At 39.1% G+C, this 15,095-nt stretch overlaps 4 protein-coding genes across 4 annotated transcripts; 3 read left to right on the forward strand and 1 right to left on the reverse strand.

The window, feature by feature from the left end:
* Positions 1 to 167: 167 nt before the first annotated feature.
* On the forward strand, positions 168 to 4,273 carry LOC106347939 (beta-galactosidase 10). The gene is made up of 17 exons (XM_048781933.1): positions 168 to 504; positions 772 to 867; positions 950 to 1,062; positions 1,135 to 1,201; positions 1,287 to 1,379; positions 1,467 to 1,610; positions 1,711 to 1,799; positions 1,873 to 1,978; positions 2,061 to 2,148; positions 2,240 to 2,358; positions 2,436 to 2,785; positions 2,862 to 2,971; positions 3,062 to 3,171; positions 3,262 to 3,369; positions 3,462 to 3,572; positions 3,663 to 3,883; positions 3,964 to 4,273. The coding sequence occupies exons 1-17, from the start codon at positions 322 to 324 to the stop codon at positions 4,079 to 4,081; spliced, it is 2,226 nt and encodes a 741-aa protein (XP_048637890.1). The 5' UTR covers positions 168 to 321; the 3' UTR covers positions 4,082 to 4,273.
* On the reverse strand, positions 4,154 to 5,573 carry LOC106347940 (zinc finger HIT domain-containing protein 2-like). Its single transcript, XM_013787570.3, has one exon. It carries the CDS (start codon positions 5,495 to 5,497, stop codon positions 4,271 to 4,273), a length of 1,227 nt encoding a protein of 408 aa, XP_013643024.2. The 5' UTR covers positions 5,498 to 5,573; the 3' UTR covers positions 4,154 to 4,270.
* A 205-nt stretch (positions 5,574 to 5,778) lies between these two features.
* LOC106347941 (probable glucan 1,3-alpha-glucosidase) lies at positions 5,779 to 9,871 on the forward strand. The gene is made up of 6 exons (XM_013787571.3): positions 5,779 to 7,405; positions 7,791 to 8,064; positions 8,138 to 8,273; positions 8,573 to 8,783; positions 8,892 to 9,098; positions 9,331 to 9,871. The coding sequence occupies exons 1-6, from the start codon at positions 5,837 to 5,839 to the stop codon at positions 9,697 to 9,699; spliced, it is 2,766 nt and encodes a 921-aa protein (XP_013643025.2). The 5' UTR covers positions 5,779 to 5,836; the 3' UTR covers positions 9,700 to 9,871.
* Positions 9,872 to 11,913: 2,042 nt separating this feature from the next.
* Positions 11,914 to 14,773, forward strand: LOC106351886 (amino acid permease 4). Its single transcript, XM_013791604.3, has 6 exons — positions 11,914 to 12,029; positions 12,158 to 12,218; positions 12,329 to 12,562; positions 12,881 to 12,974; positions 13,048 to 13,262; positions 13,720 to 14,773. Exons 1-6 carry the CDS (start codon positions 11,943 to 11,945, stop codon positions 14,514 to 14,516), a joined length of 1,488 nt encoding a protein of 495 aa, XP_013647058.2. The 5' UTR covers positions 11,914 to 11,942; the 3' UTR covers positions 14,517 to 14,773.
* The last annotated feature ends 322 nt before the right edge of the window (positions 14,774 to 15,095 follow it).

Here is a 15,095-nt window from a genome sequence, read left to right on the forward strand (position 1 = left end):
TCTTCACTAATCCAAGGGACCATGACGATTGTCTATTCAAGGGCCACGCTACGAACACGCCACAGATCATCGTGTTTTTTTTTCCTTCCTGTAAATGTAATCTGACATGTACATTAATAAGATAAGTCAAAAAAATATTTATAATAATAAGAGAATCTACAAAAAAATAAATAACGATAGTTCACACTGATGAGTGATTTGGTCACTCTCTCACACAAACCAAGAAAGATTGTTGGGAAGCTCTTAAAGGGATAATAAATCTTGTTTCTCCCTCTCAACCGGAGAAAAGAGGGTTTAAGTCTTTTTTACAAGACAAAGAAGATGAAGCGAGCTACTAATAGCATTGCTTCACCTGCGATTCTGGTGTTGGCGATTGTGTTTCTCTTCTCGTTGAAAGCTGTTGCAACGGGGAATGTAACTTATGACCACCGTTCTCTCTCTATCGGCGGTCGCCGCCAGCTCATTATCTCCGCCGCCATTCATTATCCGAGAAGTGTTCCAGCTGTTAGTGACTGACTCCTCTTCCTCTTTTTTCTTCTCAAGTACTTGATTTTGAGTCTGCTGATGCCAAAGTTCGAAGCTTTTTTCAGATTTGTGCTCTATGCTTATACTGTTTTGATTGTTCTTTCTTTGGTTTGTACATTTAAGAGAATAAAGCTTCGAGCTTTTGATCGAATATGAGTTGAGTTATTAGCAATGATTGTAGTTTGATTTGGAAAATGTCTCTCTTGGGAATTTTTGTTGCTGATAGAAGTAGATTTTATATTGCAGATGTGGCCATCACTTGTTCAAACGGCAAAAGAAGGAGGCTGCAATGCAATTGAGTCTTATGTGTTTTGGAATGGCCATGAGCCTTCTCCTGGGAAGGTTAGTGTATTTGTTGAGCTTTGTGTCCATCATCAAATCCTTTTTGCTAATCAAGATCCGGTTTTCGTTGTTTGTTTTGTAGTATTATTTTGGTGGACGGTATGATATAGTGAAGTTCATCAAGACTGTTCAGCAAGCTGGAATGCATATGATCCTGCGTATTGGCCCTTTTGTTGCTGCTGAGTGGAACTTCGGGTAATGCTCTTTCTCCAGCATCTTTCCCTGTAGATATGTTGTTTTGTTATTGAAACTCTTGTTGGTTAATAGGGGAGTTCCGGTTTGGCTGCATTATGTGCCAGGAACAGTCTTCAGGCAAGATAACGAGCCATGGAAGGTATCAAACACACACATGACAAAATTTCTGTTTTCTTTGTTACTAGAAAAAAAAAACTCATTCTCTCTGTGTATTTTTGTTTCAGCATTACATGGAGAGTTTCACAACTTATATAGTAAACCTTCTGAAGAAAGAGAAGCTTTTCGCACCACAGGGTGGTCCAATAATCTTGTCTCAGGTTAAGAGATATGACAAAACATTATTAAACTTCAGCATCATTCTGTTTTGATAATTTGTTCTTTAACAATGTGATTTTTTTCATTAGGTGGAAAACGAGTATGGGTATTATGAGCGTGATTATGGGGAAGGAGGGAAGCGGTATGCTCAATGGTCTGCTTCTATGGCTGTTTCACAGAACATTGGTGTTCCATGGATGATGTGCCAGCAATGGGATGCTCCTGCCACTGTGGTATAAAGTCTATATCCACATCTGAAACACAAGATCTAATATACACGTTAAAGTGTATATGCGCCGGGTCTTGATAGATTTCTCGTATTAACTTTTGCAGATTAGTACCTGCAATGGCTTTTACTGTGACGAGTTCACACCTAATACAGCGGACAAACCCAAGATATGGACTGAGAACTGGCCTGGATGGTAACAAGATTGATCAATTTGTCCCTTTTATCATTACCTTTAGAGTCTTTTCTCATTCTTTTTTTTCTTAAAGGTTTAAAACTTTTGGAGGCAGAGACCCACATAGACCAGCAGAGGACGTAGCTTACTCTGTTGCTCGTTTTTTCCAGAAAGGTGGAAGTGTTCACAACTACTACATGGTAAATACTAGTTAGTTTGTTTCTTCAAGAGGAGCAACGTACTTAGCTTGTAAACTGAATGTAGCTTTTTTTTGTTGTGTAGTATCATGGAGGAACAAACTTTGGACGTACTTCAGGAGGTCCATTCATCACAACAAGTTATGACTATGAAGCTCCAATCGATGAGTACGGTGAGTTTGCGTTACAAAGAGATCACTATGGACTAGTGAGATAGCTCTTTAGTGATTATGACTTATGTTTTGCTTCTGTCCCTTTTGTTAGGATTGCCAAGATTACCAAAATGGGGTCACCTTAAGAATCTCCATAAAGCTATAATGCTCTCTGAAAACATGCTGATCGGTGGCGAGCATCGAAACTTTTCGTTAGGCCCTTCACTCGAGGTAGACTATTTCCGTAACAAAGCACTTCTGTTATTGTCGAAATGTTCCTTCTGATGGTTCATTGTTTCAATTTTCAGGCTGATGTGTACACAAGTTCTTCAGGAAGCTGCGCTGCGTTTCTGTCAAACTCTGATGATAAAAACGATAAGACGGCTGTGTTTCAAAACATGACATACCACTTACCTGCTTGGTCAGTTAGCATTCTACCTGACTGCAAAAACGAGGTTTTCAACACTGCAAAGGTAACTGCGAAGTCCTCCAAGGTAGAAATGTTACCTGAAGATTTGAAGTCTTCATCAGGTCTTAAATGGCAAGTGTTCTCAGAGAAACCTGGTATCTGGGGGGAAGCAGACTTTGTGAAAAATGAACTTGTTGATCATATCAACACCACAAAGGACACAACTGACTATCTTTGGTACACAACAAGGTTAGTATTTACTGTTAATACCCCGGAAAAGCCTTTTGAGAAAGAACCTGAAGCAACTATATCCAATCTCTTGCAGTATAACAATCAGTGCTAATGAAGGGTTTCTCAAGAAGCAAACTCTCCCGGTTCTCTTTATTGAATCAAAGGGCCATACTCTTCATATTTTCATTAACAAAGAATACATAGGTAGGTTCAAAACTGTCTGTGGTTCTTTTGGTTGGTGCTTACACTCGAGTTGCTAATTGATTGCGCTTAAATGTGTCTACTGGGTTCCAGGAACTGCGACAGGGAATGGAACTCATGTGCCTTTCAAACTCAAGAAATCAGTTCCTCTCAAAGCGGGAGAAAACAATATTGATCTGCTTAGCATGACCGTTGGTCTTTCGGTAATTCTATAAACAGAAAGTTTCTAAGTATTATAATTGTGGTTATGCGTCATCATCCTCACTCATACATTTGGTTCATTTCTGGTACAGAATGCCGGGTCCTTCTATGAATGGGTTCCAGCCGGACTTACAAGCGTCTCAATCAAAGGACTTAACAATGGCACATTGAACTTGACACATACCAAATGGACCTACAAGGTTATATAACTCTACCTAGATACCTCTCATGTCTCCTTGAGTGATTCTCTGTTAGATTAGTACTTCAATACTATTTCCTTGAAATCTTGCAGCTTGGCGTGCAAGGAGAGCAGCTAGGTCTATTCAAGCCAGGTAACTCTGGGGCTGTCAAATGGACCGTGACTACTAAACCTCCCAAGAAACAACCTTTGACTTGGTACAAGGTAATGCAACTCTTTGGCATGATCCAAGATTGTTTGTAGAGAGGATCAAATGTTGTTTCCTGTCTTTAAAAGATCTGAATCTTTTGGTAGGTTATAATAGACCCACCTTCTGGAAGTGAACCAGTTGGGCTGGATATGATCAGTATGGGGAAAGGCATGGCTTGGCTAAACGGTGAAGAGATTGGAAGATACTGGCCCAGGATTGCTAGAAAGAACGCTCCAAATGACGAATGCGTTAAAGAATGTGACTACAGAGGCAAATTTATGCCGGATAAATGCAACACTGGATGTGGAGAGCCATCTCAAAGATGGTATTAAAGCCTTCCTTCTTTCGTTTTTCACATTTCTCTTTTGTTCAAATCTGATTCTTGGCTTTTGGCTTTTGGCTTAGGTATCATGTTCCACGATCATGGTTTAAGTCTTCCGGGAATGAGCTTGTGATCTTCGAGGAGAAAGGTGGCTATCCCACGAAGATAAAGCTGTCGAGACGTAAAGTCACGGAAGTTTGAACAAGAAGTTATAGAACAATGCATGAACCTGAGTTGCAATTGGATTCAGATGTTACCATGAAAGCGAAAGAAAAGATTGTATTTTTGTCTTTATTTCTCTGTTGCAGTTCCAAAATAACAAACAAGATTTCGATTACACTATGAAGCTATAACTTGAGCATTGTTCACATGAAATTCACTACATTTTACTCATTCTATCTCTTCAATCACCACACCGCCTTTTCGGGTATGAACTTTCTCCTTCACGTCTTGAAACCCTTTGTAATCGTTAAGCTCAACAATCGAGTTCTTCTCTGCCCTTACCGATGATTCCAACGCTTGCCACACTTCCGGAGTCTGCTCATTGACCCAACACATCATGAAGAACACTTTCCTGTCAGCAAGCTTTAGTTTCTTCTTCAGATCACGCCCTGATGATTTCACTTCCTGTAGTGCACCAAGAATCAACCTTTGGAGGTCACAGAGCAAGCACACCAGAGCTGCATTGCCAAGAGATAGCAAATGAATCACATCATCAACCAGATTCAACCCGAATTTCAGACCACCGCCAAGGCTTTTATAAGCTGACGAACATGTCTGTTCCAAGCAAAACGACAACACTTCCTTCATAGTCCCAGGTTGTGCATTCTGACCCAACACTGATGAAACACTCAGCACCATTGTCGCTGCCCCTAACGAATCAGATTGCCATTCTCCGTTATAGATACGAAGAGTAAAACAGTAACTGTATAAAACATCAACCAAGTGGATTGCCAACAACGGAGATGGCTTCGTGGAGCTAAGCTTGCTTAGTGACATCAGAGGTGCATCAGGCCCTCGAGGTATGTCACTCACAAAGGTTCCTTCTTTATCATCTTCCTCTTCAACGCATTGTACCAATTGTTTACCTTGAGCCCCAAGGGATATCCTTTGAGCTGAAGAGCTTAACCACCAAGGATCCCAAGGCTCAATCATTTTGCTAAGCTCTCCAGAAGCTAACGCTCTTTGGAAACCTTTCCTCTCCTCTAAGCTCAGATCATCAAAACTGATCTCATCTCCGGCAAGAATCTTCTGAATAGTTTCCTCCGGTATTGTCGAACTCGAACCTTCACCATCATCCGTCATGATATCGTCATCGTCTTCTTCTTCTTCTTCTTCGTGAAACCGTTTCAAAATCTCGAGCATCTTCGTCTTCGTCTGATCATCGGAGCGAACTTGCCGCAACTCGTCGACCACGTTCTCTCTCATGAAGGATTCAGTGCATTGAACACTGTGGGATTTGTAACAGGGAAGAGAGCAGTAGCGGAAGTTGCAGCGAGGACACGTGTACTGCGCGAACTGCTTGTTACAGACATGGCAGATAATCCGCGTAGACGAAGGGTTTAAAGGAGACGACTTTGAAGTCTCCGATGTAACAATCGTCTTCTCCGGTATCATCCTTCGCGACGATTCCAAATTAGGGTTTAGTTTGAAGAAGACGAGATCCGAAAACTCAAATACCCTGATTTGTAAATCGGGTTAGGGTCGGGTTATGAATAACACGTGTCTAATAGGCCTTAAATGGGCTGTTATCTGATAGCAGGTCGGGTATTCGGGTGGATATGCCCGACCCGAAAAGATCGTCTTCCTCAGTGTTATTAACGGCCCAATTTAATATTAAAAGGCCTTAAATGGGCCGTTAAGCACGGGCTATATCCGACCCGGAAAGATCATCTCCTACCTCACCCTCAGTGTTTTTCTTCCTCAATCTAGAGATTTCATGAACGAGGAACCAAAATGAGATCTCTTCTCTTTGTACTATCTCTGATCTGCTTCGCCTCACAAACAGCACTTTCATGGAAGAAGGAGGAGTTTCGCAGTTGCGATCAAACTCCATTCTGCAAACGCGCTCGATCCCGTGCTCCCGGCGCGTGTTCACTCATCGCAAGCGATGTTTCCATCGCCGATGGAGATCTAGTAGCGAAGCTCCTACCGAAAATCGCTAACCAAAGCGACGAGGATCAGATCAAGCCGTTGGTACTCTCTCTCTCCGTTTACGCCGACGGGATCGTGCGGCTCAGGATCGATGAGGACCACACGCTGAATCCGCCGAAGAAGAGATTCAGAGTTCCAGACGTGGTAGTCTCCGAGTTCGATGAGAAGAAGATCTGGCTTCAGAAAGTAGCCACGGAGACGATCGCCGGAGACGCTACACCGTCTTCGGTAATCTACGTATCCGATGGCTACGAGGCGGTGGTGCGTCACGAGCCGTTTGAGGTGTTCGTCCGCGAGAAATCAGGTGATCGCCGTCGCGTAGTGTCTTTGAACTCTCACGGCTTATTCGATTTTGAGCAGCTGAGGAAGAAAGCTGAGGGAGATAACTGGGAAGAGAAGTTTAGGACTCATACAGATTCGAGACCGTATGGTTCTCAGTCTATTAGCTTTGACGTTTCGTTTTATGATTCAAGTTTCGTCTATGGGATACCTGAACACGCTACTAGCTTCGCCTTGAAGCCTACCAAGGGTCCTGGAGTTGAGGAGTCTGAACCTTATAGGCTATTTAATCTTGATGTCTTTGAATACGATCACGAATCACCGTTTGGGCTTTACGGATCGATTCCATTCATGGTTTCACATGGGAAATCTGGTAAAACTTCGGGATTTTTCTGGTTGAATGCTGCGGAGATGCAGATTGATGTTTTGGCTAACGGGTGGGATGCAGAGAGTGGTATTGCATTGCCTTCTAGTGAGAGTAGGATTGATACATTGTGGATGAGTGAGGCGGGGATTGTGGATACATTCTTTTTCGTTGGGCCTGGGCCTAAGGATGTTGTGAAACAGTATGCAAGTGTGACTGGTACTTCAGCGATGCCTCAGTTGTTTGCTACTGGTTATCACCAATGTAGGTGGAACTATAAAGATGAGGAGGATGTGGCGCAGGTGGACTCGAAATTCGACGAGCATGACATTCCTTATGATGTTCTCTGGCTTGACATTGAGCATACAGATGGGAAGAGATACTTTACGTGGGACAGTGCGTTGTTTCCGAATCCAGAGGAGATGCAAAAGAAATTGGCTGCAAAGGGTAGGCGGATGGTTACCATTGTGGATCCTCATATCAAGAGGGATGACTCGTACTTTTTGCATAAGGAGGCTACTCAGATGGGATACTATGTTAAGGATTCTTCTGGAAAGGACTTTGATGGTTGGTGCTGGCCTGGTTCATCATCTTACATTGATATGTTGAGTCCAGAGATTAGGGAATGGTGGGGTGGAAGATTCTCGTATAAGAACTATGTTGGTTCAACTCCGTCGTTGTACATATGGAATGACATGAATGAGCCTTCCGTATTTAATGGTCCAGAGGTATAACATTCTGTCTTTATTGGCCTTTGCTTGTTACCTTATTGTTTTTCTATTATCTGTGTAGCTCAAGATCTCGTATTAATTGGGTTTGCGGTTCATTGTTTGCCTATATCGTAATTTTGGATAAGTTTGAACTCTGTTTGTTTATTTTATTTTACACATCACTAGTCTGCCATGAACCGACACCTTTTTATTATTTAAATATTGCATTGAATCTTCATCCTTGTGACTTCTAAGTGTAAGCTATGGTTGCTTATTTTCACGTTTGTTGGTTTATTAGGTATCGACTTATCGTAGAGAAAGTTCACGTTTTCCCCACATTGAATTTTCATGGAAAAAGGTTATCACTGGGATGAAGACTGACTGGATTTCTTTCTTTGAATAGGTTACTATGCCAAGGGATGCATTACATGTTGGTGGTGTTGAACACAGGGAAGTTCATAACGCTTATGGATATTACTTTCACATGGCAACTTCCGATGGACTTGTTATGCGTGAAGAAGGAAAAGATAGGCCTTTTGTATTGTCAAGAGCAATCTTTCCTGGTACTCAAAGATACGGAGCAATTTGGACTGGAGATAACACAGCCGAGTGGGAACACCTTAGAGTCTCTATTCCAATGTTATTGACACTTGGTCTAACTGGAATCACATTCTCAGGTACAGGGAAATTATCCACTCAAATCCTGCTGGAGAATCTCAAATCTAATGAAAGTTTTCTGTTATTTTGTAGGAGCTGATATTGGTGGTTTCTTTGGAAATCCTGAACCAGAACTACTAGTTAGGTGGTACCAAGTCGGTGCTTACTATCCATTTTTCAGGGGTCATGCTCATCATGACACCAAAAGACGAGAGCCTTGGTTGTTTGGGTAAGATTTTAGTCCTTGTTTCTCGTCGAGACTTATTATCCGAGTATAAACGTTCGAGGTCTAGTTTGTGACAAACATAGAAAGGATATCAGTTTTACATTAATAAGCAGACTGAAATGCATCTGACAAGTAGATACAAGCGTTGCCGTCTAGTCAGTTAATTTTATAAATAGTTAGCCCATTAGTTTCGTCAAGTAGGCGTTGCAACGGTGGTCCAGAGGTCCCTCTGCCTTTTGTTTTGCTGGCTCATTGATTTCGCACTGTCTTATTGGAATCAAATCAATTTCATTTTGTTTCAGTGAACGGAATACAGAACTCATGAGAGATGCCATACACACTCGATACACGCTGCTCCCATACTTTTACACGTTATTTAGAGAAGCAAATGTCACGGGTGTGCCAGTTGTACGTCCGCTATGGATGGAATTCCCACAAGATGAAGCTACTTTTAGCAACGATGAAGCCTTCATGGTCGGTAATGCTCTATTAGTGCAAGGAGTTTACACTAAGGTACTTCGAGCGCTTCTTTCTACTGATTTATTTCGCCTTCTCGTCTATTTACTTAATGAATCATCTCTGAAGACCAGTGACATACTTCTCGTATATATACAAAATTAGGGAACAACACATGCTTCCGTGTATTTGCCTGGCAAAGCATCATGGTATGACCTGAGAAACGGAAAGACATACGTTGGAGGCAAGACTTACAAGATGGATGCTCCGGAAGAAAGCATTCCTGCGTTTCAAAGGGCTGGAACTATTATCCCGAGGAAAGACCGGTTCAGGCGAAGTTCTTCTCAAATGGACAATGATCCTTATACTTTGGTACGTTCAACTCTTCCATTATCACAGTGTTTTGTCATCCGCTAGCAGTTCAATAAATAACTAGACCAGGGAATAGTAATTTGTAAGAAAAAGGCATCTCAGTAACTGAATGCAATGACGAACTATGTGATCCAACTTCGAAACACCAAGGGAACATAGTCATATAACTTGATCCATAGAAAGTTAAACTGTGATTGGTTGGTAACGATCTGCAATCTTTATTATTATTCAGGTGGTAGCTTTGAACAGTACACAAGAAGCAGATGGTGAACTCTACATCGACGATGGAAAAAGCTTGGAGTTCAGGCGAGGCTCTTACATCCACCGCCGCTTCGTTTTCTCCAATGGTGTTCTTACATCAACGAACTTAGCTCCTCCTCACGCTAGACTCTCTTCCCAATGTTCGATCGACAGGATTATACTCTTAGGACACACCTCAGGTCCGAAGTCTGCACTGGTCGAACCTTTGAATCAGAAGGCCGAGATTGAGATGGGACCATTGCGAATGGGTGGACTAGTAGCTTCCTCTGGTACAAAGGTCTTGACTATCCGCAAACCAGGTGTCCGAGTGGACCAAGATTGGACCGTAAAGGTTCTGTGACTGAACCATTTATGCTCGTGGCCGGTATGTGCTTTACCAGCGACGAATTTGCATATTACCTTTTCTTAAAATATTTTTGGAGTTTTAGACTTAGTAGTTGTAAGACCTAAGCAGATTGAAAGTCACTTGCATCGTTGTTTATCTTTGATATAAGAGTTTAGCGTTTTGATAATTCATAATGCCATGGTTTCAAAATAAAACGAATTGTCTTTTAGTCAGACCGTTCTATCCATAATCATTTTCGTTTTGCCCAAAACATCTACGCTAGATAATCAAATATTTCATTGCTGCTAACTATATTATTTCTCTACATTCAAGCATTACGTTTCAGGCTTTCAGATAAGAAAAACAAGGATGTGAATGGGACAACGAACGTCGTCTTATTCTCATTTGCGTTTCAAAGTAAAAAAATGTTAAAATTGTAGAAAATTAATCAGATTCTGTGGGCTATATTTGATTGTCTTCAGTTAACTTTGACATAACTTGAACTGTTTACAGGTTTTGGGTGTATAAAGTTTGCCACTATTTTTTACCAAAAAAAAAAGTTTGCCGCTATTAGTGTTAGATTCGTGTAGGTAAAACAAGACGCCTAAAGTTTCGTGTAACAAGAGTCACGTAACTATCTAATTTTCGTAGGTATAAAATTAGATACCTTAACCTCATATGTATGTTTCCAGACAGTATTCCGTTCATGAATCTCGAATTATACATAAACTAATACATTTAGGATTTAGGAATGTAAATGTAGGTGAATATAATAAATAAAATAAGAGAATCTTGAATTCAAAAGGAGTTTTTGGAAAATTTTCATCAAAGATACTCTTTAAAATTTGAAAATGTTATAGATAATAGCTCACTTGCATGACAAATTCGATTCTCTTCTGATCATGCATTGTCCCTTTATTTTGTTCGTTTAAACCAATAATACTATTGGCCTAGTACATATATATTTTATTTTATTCATTAGTTCTTAATATAGCCTACTACTCGGAAGCAATTGAAGTAAGAATGAGCTTTGTTAATTATTGAGGGATTAGGTCGAACCCCAGGGTATGGAGGTGTAAAACAAGCATTTGATTCTTTTTCTTTTTACGTATCTTTCGCTAAAGAATAGAGGAATCAAAATAAATCTTAAAAATGTCCCAAGTTGACATACTTATATACATATTGTACACTTAGACGAAAGACAATATTATTCGCTTGTGATATATATATATATGTTTATGTCAGTACGTCTTCCTAGCTCATTCATGTTATATAATATTCTTAACTAAATACATATATATCATTCAGTAGACTTAATCATCAGCGATGTAAAAAATGTATAGGATCAGAAATTGATCAACCCATGCAATCACATGCATTAGAAGAGTAGGACGAAGTATTCGAAATGTTCAATACTCAAAAAAAGTATTCGAAATGTCCTTTGCGAATCAAGAATCTTGATGAATGATCTATTGAGCGATTACATGATATTTGCAATTGATGAGAGAGAATGAAAACATTTGAGAAGAAGGGTACACGTTATATCACACACACCCAAAGAATGGGAGATATAGGAGAAGAAAACCATATACTATGCTTTTAGTAGTTTTCTTATTCATCGTCCGACACATGCAAATATATATGTATACTTATGACAAATGTTTTAGCATCCGGCCATTGATGTACAAGTACTGATATACATACTCGCATGTAATAATACTGTGAATACTGATTATATTAATAGCCTATATTTTCATTAAGAGAATCACAAATGTGATGTTTAGTAACAAACTGTTTTTTCTTTTAAAATGTATGTTATATATGCACCACAAACAAATTTAATTCATTTATATTTTTTTTAATTCAGATCATATATAGACATGGTGGATGCCCTTAATAGCAATAAGCATATCATACAAGCAATAATATAAAATGTGTAGGCTTATTATGTGGTTCATGAATTTCACATATTTTACATGTAAAAAATAATTTCGTCGGCTTGAAACTAAATTTTCGTCCCAAGTTGTTTATATGGTAGGTCATAACATATGATTGATATGTATTTCAAATTTAGTTCATGTAATATAGTATTTTTGAGCTAGTCCACTCTATAACATTAATTGCGTTCGTTCCGAAGTCGACAAGATCAACTGCATATAAAAATAATAAATAATAATTTCGTGTTCCGAAGAAATAAGAAAAGATTCTTCTCTCCACTTTTGATGGCTTATAAAAGATATGACCCAAAACAATCATAAATGCAGCAGCAATATTGCTCTCACCACCGATCTCCTTTGCATTTCTTTCTTTGTCCATTGCTTATTCTCAAGGCTCAAAAAGAAGAGGTACTCTATAACTACTCTCTCTCTCTCTCTCTCTCTTAGAAAATATATATTTACCCCCAAATATCGTTACTTATAACAGTATTTCGAACTAATATTGACTCTCTTTGTAACGTCTTACTAAAACCTAGATGGATGTTCCTCGACCAGCTTTCAAATGTTTCGATGACGATGGTCGACCTAAGAGATCAGGTAAAGTAACAATATATAAACCTATGTAATGGACTAATGGTTGATTCTAGCTTAGAGAGTACGTAAAAAGAGTGACGCCATGATAATAGGTGAATATACATCTTTTTCAGGGACGGTTTGGACCGCAAGTGCGCATATTTTAACCGCTGTAATTGGATCTGGTGTTCTCTCGCTGGCATGGGCCATAGCTCAACTTGGTTGGATCGCTGGTCCTGCAGTGATGTTCTTGTTCTCTTTTGTCACTTACTACTCTACTACTCTTCTCAGTGACTGCTACAGAACCGGAGATCCTGTTTCCGGAAAGAGAAACTATACTTACATGGATGCTGTCCAATCAATCCTCGGTACTATAAACCATTCATTATGTTTTATAAAGTGATATTTTGATATTTTTCCACAAATTTTAAAAATTCGGTTATGCTTTTAATAATTAGGAAAATTATATTTATTTTCAACTAATAATTTATAAAATAATTAACATTAAATCAAAATATTTTGTAATTAATACTAATGCTGAAATATAAAATAATTGTGTTAGAATTTTAAAATGATTATTTTTGTGTAACAAAAAAATATATTAAAATGACTATTTGTAAAGCAGAATAACTCTGCTCTACTTTGCTTTCTTATGCCTTATTCTGTCCGGTTATGTGTTATGATAGGTGGGTTTCGGTTCAAGATTTGTGGTTTGATGCAGTTCTTGAATCTTTTCGGTACCACGATCGGGTACACTATCGCATCATCTATAAGCATGATGTGAGTGTCTTTAAGAAAGTTTCTTTGATATAAATAATAAGACAAAACCCTAAAAGTCTAGTGTTTTTTTTAGGGCTATCAAGAGATCCAACTGTTTCCACGAGAGCGGAGGGAAGAACCCATGTCACATGTCAAGCAATCCGTACATGATCATGTTTGGTGTGACTGAGATCTTGCTCTCTACGATCAAAGACTTTGACCAGATTTGGTGGCTTTCCACAGTTGCAGCCATCATGTCATTCACATACTCTTCAATCGGTTTAGCTCTCGGTATCATTCAGGTTGCAGGTAATAACAAAAAAATCTAACCACATGGCTGTGACCGAGTGGCACAGTGGACTCGGAAATGTGCTAAATGCCGCGGATTCGAAATTTATCACCTAGATTTTACTCGCCTTCACCTTCACCGGTGGACCGCCTCCTAGGAGATTAGTCGGGTATTCGCGTTCGGATACCCCAAATTATCAAAGAAAAAAACAACTAAAACTTTCAGAAAAGATGAAAAATACATTCAAAAATAGCAATAAAATGACATTTTAATCTCAAAATAGCACATAAAAGACAAATTTACAAAATAATATTTATATAAAAATTGAAAAATATATAACATTTGAATTTAGTGATTATGGTTTAGTATTTAAGAGTTGGAATTAGGATGAAGTACTATTTTTGAAGATCTTTCCATATAAGAATTAAAAAAAAAAAAATTCTACAAACAAACCAGAGTGTGTTAATTGGGTTTCAGCAAATGGAGTCTTCAAGGGAAGTCTCACTGGGATAAGCATCGGAGCAGTGACTCAGACACAGAAGATATGGAGAACGTTCCAAGCACTTGGAGACATTGCCTTTGCTTATTCATATTCTGTTGTCCTTATCGAGATTCAAGACACGGTAAGATCTCCACCAGCTGAATCAAAAACGATGAAGAACGCCACAAGAATAAGCATTGCCGTGACGACGACGTTTTACATGCTGTGTGGTTGCATGGGCTATGCTGCTTTTGGAGATGCTGCACCAGGAAACCTCTTAACCGGGTTCGGTTTCTACAATCCGTTTTGGCTCCTCGACGTGGCTAACGCCGCCATTGTAGTCCACCTTGTAGGAGCTTACCAAGTCTTTGCTCAGCCTATCTTCGCGTTTGTCGAAAAACAAGCAGCTGCTAGGTTTCCTGATAGTGACTTGGTCTCCAAGGAATTCGAAATCAGGTTCCCTGGAGTAAGGTCACCGTACAAAGTCAACGTTTTCAGAACAGTTTTCCGGTCTTGTTTTGTGGTTTTGACCACTGTGATATCTATGCTTATGCCGTTTTTCAACGACGTCGTAGGGATATTGGGAGCGTTAGCGTTTTGGCCTTTGACGGTTTATTTTCCCGTGGAGATGTATATAAAACAGAGGAAAGTTGAGAGGTGGAGTATGAAGTGGGTTTGTCTACAGATGTTGAGCTGTGGTTGTTTAGTGGTTACAGTGGTCGCCGGAGTTGGCTCAGTCGTCGGAGTAATGCTTGACCTTAAGGTTTACAAGCCGTTCAAAACTACTTATTAAGCAAAACCATGTCGACGATCGATGATGAAAAAAAAAGAGAGGAGAGAAACAAACGATTAAAAATTTGATCGTTAACATATTTCATTTTGGTGAAATGTGAATAATGTTAAAGCTTCTTTGTTTTCGTATAATTTAATCTTTACGTAATTCATTTACATATCATATGTTGTGAATTTATAATCGACGTAAAGTTTGTTAATTTGATTTGTTGTCAACCACATGCATTCAAAGAAATAAACTATTGAGACTTGATAAGATATATAAATTGAACATACATATAATACAATACAAATCATAATTATTTAATTGTGTGTTATTTTTTTCTTAAAAATTTAAATAAAACAAATTAAACTTAACATTGGCATACTATAGAACATATGTCGGTGAAAAGAAAATTTCTAGACCACTTTCTTGGCTTCTTATGAAAAAAAAAATACAACAAAATAAGAAAATGTGGGAAGGGACACTCGTGGAAGAGACAGGAAGAATCTTCAGAGAGTTTAAAAGATGTGACATGGAACTGAAAAAAAAGAAGGTACTAAACATAACATGGAATCGAATCTATCTAAGTGACATCAA

The sequence above is a fragment of the Brassica napus genome, chromosome A6 (assembly GCF_020379485.1).
Source record: "Brassica napus cultivar Da-Ae chromosome A6, Da-Ae, whole genome shotgun sequence".
NCBI classification, from domain to species: Eukaryota; Viridiplantae; Streptophyta; class Magnoliopsida; order Brassicales; family Brassicaceae; genus Brassica; species Brassica napus.